General features: G+C 55.9%; 1 protein-coding gene across 1 annotated transcript in view; it reads right to left on the bottom strand.

Annotated features, from left to right (window-relative positions):
* ENH_00017430 (hypothetical protein, conserved) overlaps nt 1-647 on the bottom strand; it is a gene marked incomplete at both ends in the record, with an annotated part of 1,230 nt that extends 583 nt beyond the window's left edge. The window contains one exon of the mRNA XM_013579260.1: nt 1-647. This exon is cut by the window's left edge and continues 583 nt beyond it. Within this exon, the coding sequence (XP_013434714.1) occupies nt 1-647 (647 nt within the window).
* Nucleotides 648-2,500: the final 1,853 nt, after the last annotated feature.

The following is a 2,500-nucleotide window of genomic DNA, read 5'->3' as shown; positions in this document are numbered from 1 at the left end:
TGCTGCTGCTTTCTGCTGCTGCCCCTAAGGGGCCTCTCTTCTGCTGCTGCTTCTCCACCTGAGCCCTCCCCAGCTGACGCCTCCTTCTCACTGTCCCCTGCTGCTGCTGCTGCTGCTGCTGCTGCTGCTGCTGCTGCTGCTGCTGCTGGCTCCTCTTCTTCGCTGTCTCCGTACTCATCGGAAGCATCTTCGTCTTCATCTGCTTCATCATCATCTGTTGCTGCTGCTGCTGCTGCTTCATCATCTGTTGCTGCTGCTGCTGCTGATTCATCGTCTGCTGCTGCTGCTGAGCCTTCATCGTCTGTTGTTCTTGCTGCTGCTGCTGCTTCATCATCTGTTGCGGGTGCTTCTGCGTCGTCCTCATCTGTTGCTGCTGCTGCTGCTGCTGCTTCCTCGTCATCTGTTGCTGCTGCTGCTGCTGCTGCTTCCTCGTCATCTGTTGCTGCTGCTGCTTCCTCGTCTGTTGCTGCTGCTGCCTCATCAAAGTCATCCTCTTCTTCTTCTGCGTCTTCATAGTCATCCTCATCCTCCTCTTCATCTGTTTGCTGCTGCTGCTGCTGCTGCTGCTGCTGCTGCTGCTGCTCAGAGTTCACATTGAAGTCCTCATCCCCAGAGTCCCCAGTCAGATCCACACATACTTCATCCATCTTTGCTGCTGCTGCTGCTGCTGCTGCAAACACTACTGCTGCTGCTGTTGCTGTTGCTGCAGCTGGCGCAACAGCAGCAAGTGGAGCTGCTGCTGCTGCTGTTGCTGCTGCGGCGGCGCTCAGCTGCTGCCGTTGCTGCTAGCCTGCCCGCTGCTCGTTCTGAAGCAGCAAAGGAATTAGTTATTGCTGCAGTTGCTGCAGTTGCTGCAGTTGCTGCAGTTGCTGCCGAGGGAGGGACCTGGAGCTGCAACACCCGCTGTTGCTGCTGCTGCTGCTGCTGCTGCTGCTGTATCCGTCGGCAGCAACAGCTTTCAATTGCTGCAGCAGCACATGCTGTGAAATATTTAAAACTAAAGCCTCCAGATTAACGCAAGGCAGCAGCAGCAGCAGCAGCAGTAGCAGCAGCAGCAGCAGCAGGGGGCCCCAGACGTGGGGCCCTGGCGGGGCCCCCTGCTGCCGCTGCTGCTGCTGTGCTATGGAAGTTGCTGCTATCAATTGCTGCTTTATTTTCTAATTATTTTTGTTAATTACAACTGCTGTTGCTGCTGCTGCTGCAGTTGTTGCTGTTGCTGCTGCAGTTGCTGCTGCTGCTGCTGCAGTTTCACCGGGTGCCTTCAAGACACTGGAGCAGCACATTCAATCGGCTCTGCTGCTGCTGCTGTTGCTGTAGCTGGCGTTGCAGCAAAGCTGCTGCTGCTGCGGCTGCACCCGCTGTGCTTCTGCAGCAGCAGCAGCAGCAGCAGCAGCAGCAACAGGTGCTGCTGCTGCTGAAATTGTACAGTCATCCTAATGAGACTACAGTTACCGTGCCGCTTACTGCTGCTGCTGCTGCTGCTGCGACTGCAGCAGCTGCTGGCGTCGGCTGCTGCTGCTGCCATCTGCTGCTGTTGCGACTGCAGCAGCTGTTACAATCTGTTGCTGCTGCCATCTGCTGCTGCTGCTGCTGCTGCTGCTGCTGCTCCTTATTTACTCTCTCTCTTGGCAGTGCATCTGTCGTGGCTGGAGTGTATAGGCAGGCCCCTAAGCTGCAGCAAAAGTGCCCAGAGCTGCAGCAGCTGCTGCTACTCAGCTAGCTAGCTACACGGCCAGCTAGCCGCACAGCTAGCTAGCTACACAGCCAGCTAGCTACGCAGCTAGCTAGCTAGGCAGCTAGCTAGCTAAGCAGCCAGCTAGCTACACAGCCAGCTAGCTACGCAGCTAGCTAGCTACGCAGCTAGCTAGCTAAGCAGCTAGCTAGCTACGCAGCTAGCTAGCTACGCAGCTAGCTAGCTACGAAGCTAGCTGTACAGCCTTCTACTTCGGCATTTCCTTACGGCTAGCATTCACCTGAATGAAAGCTTGGAGCTTCCCGATTTATTATGCGAAGGGCCCGAAAGCTGGCTAGCTAGCTAGCTAGCTAGCTAGCTAGCTAGCTTCTAGCTAGCTAGCTAGTTTACTAGGCCCTCCGTGTGTAGGGCTAGCTCGCTAGCTAGCCACGATGTTGCTAGCTGGCTAGCTGGCTATAGAGCAAGGCGGCTAGCTATTTACTTGGCTAGCCAGCTAGTTAGCTCGCTAGCTAGCTATTTTGTTTGTTGGCTAGCTAGCCAACTGAATTTTGCGAAGCTAGCTAGCTAGCTAGCTAGCTAGCTAGCTGTGTGGGCCTCCAGCTCGCTAGCTAGCTCATTCGTCTTAGCCAGCTCACTGGACAGTTTGCAGTTTCGCAAACCTTCTTTCTCACCCCAGCAGTGGTGGCTAGCTAGCCAGCTAGCCACCCAGCTAGCTAGCCACCCGGCTAGCTAGCCACCCAGCTAGCTAGCCACCCAGCCAGCTAGTTAGTTAGCTAGCTAGCGAGCCAAAAGGCAACCCACCCACCC

This window comes from Eimeria necatrix, genomic scaffold (assembly GCF_000499385.1).
Source record: "Eimeria necatrix Houghton genomic scaffold, Enh_scaff1572, whole genome shotgun sequence".
In the NCBI taxonomy this organism is placed as follows: domain Eukaryota; phylum Apicomplexa; class Conoidasida; order Eucoccidiorida; family Eimeriidae; genus Eimeria; species Eimeria necatrix.
The sequence above is the reverse complement of the archived record's forward strand: the minus strand, read 5'-3'. Positions and strand labels throughout refer to the sequence as shown.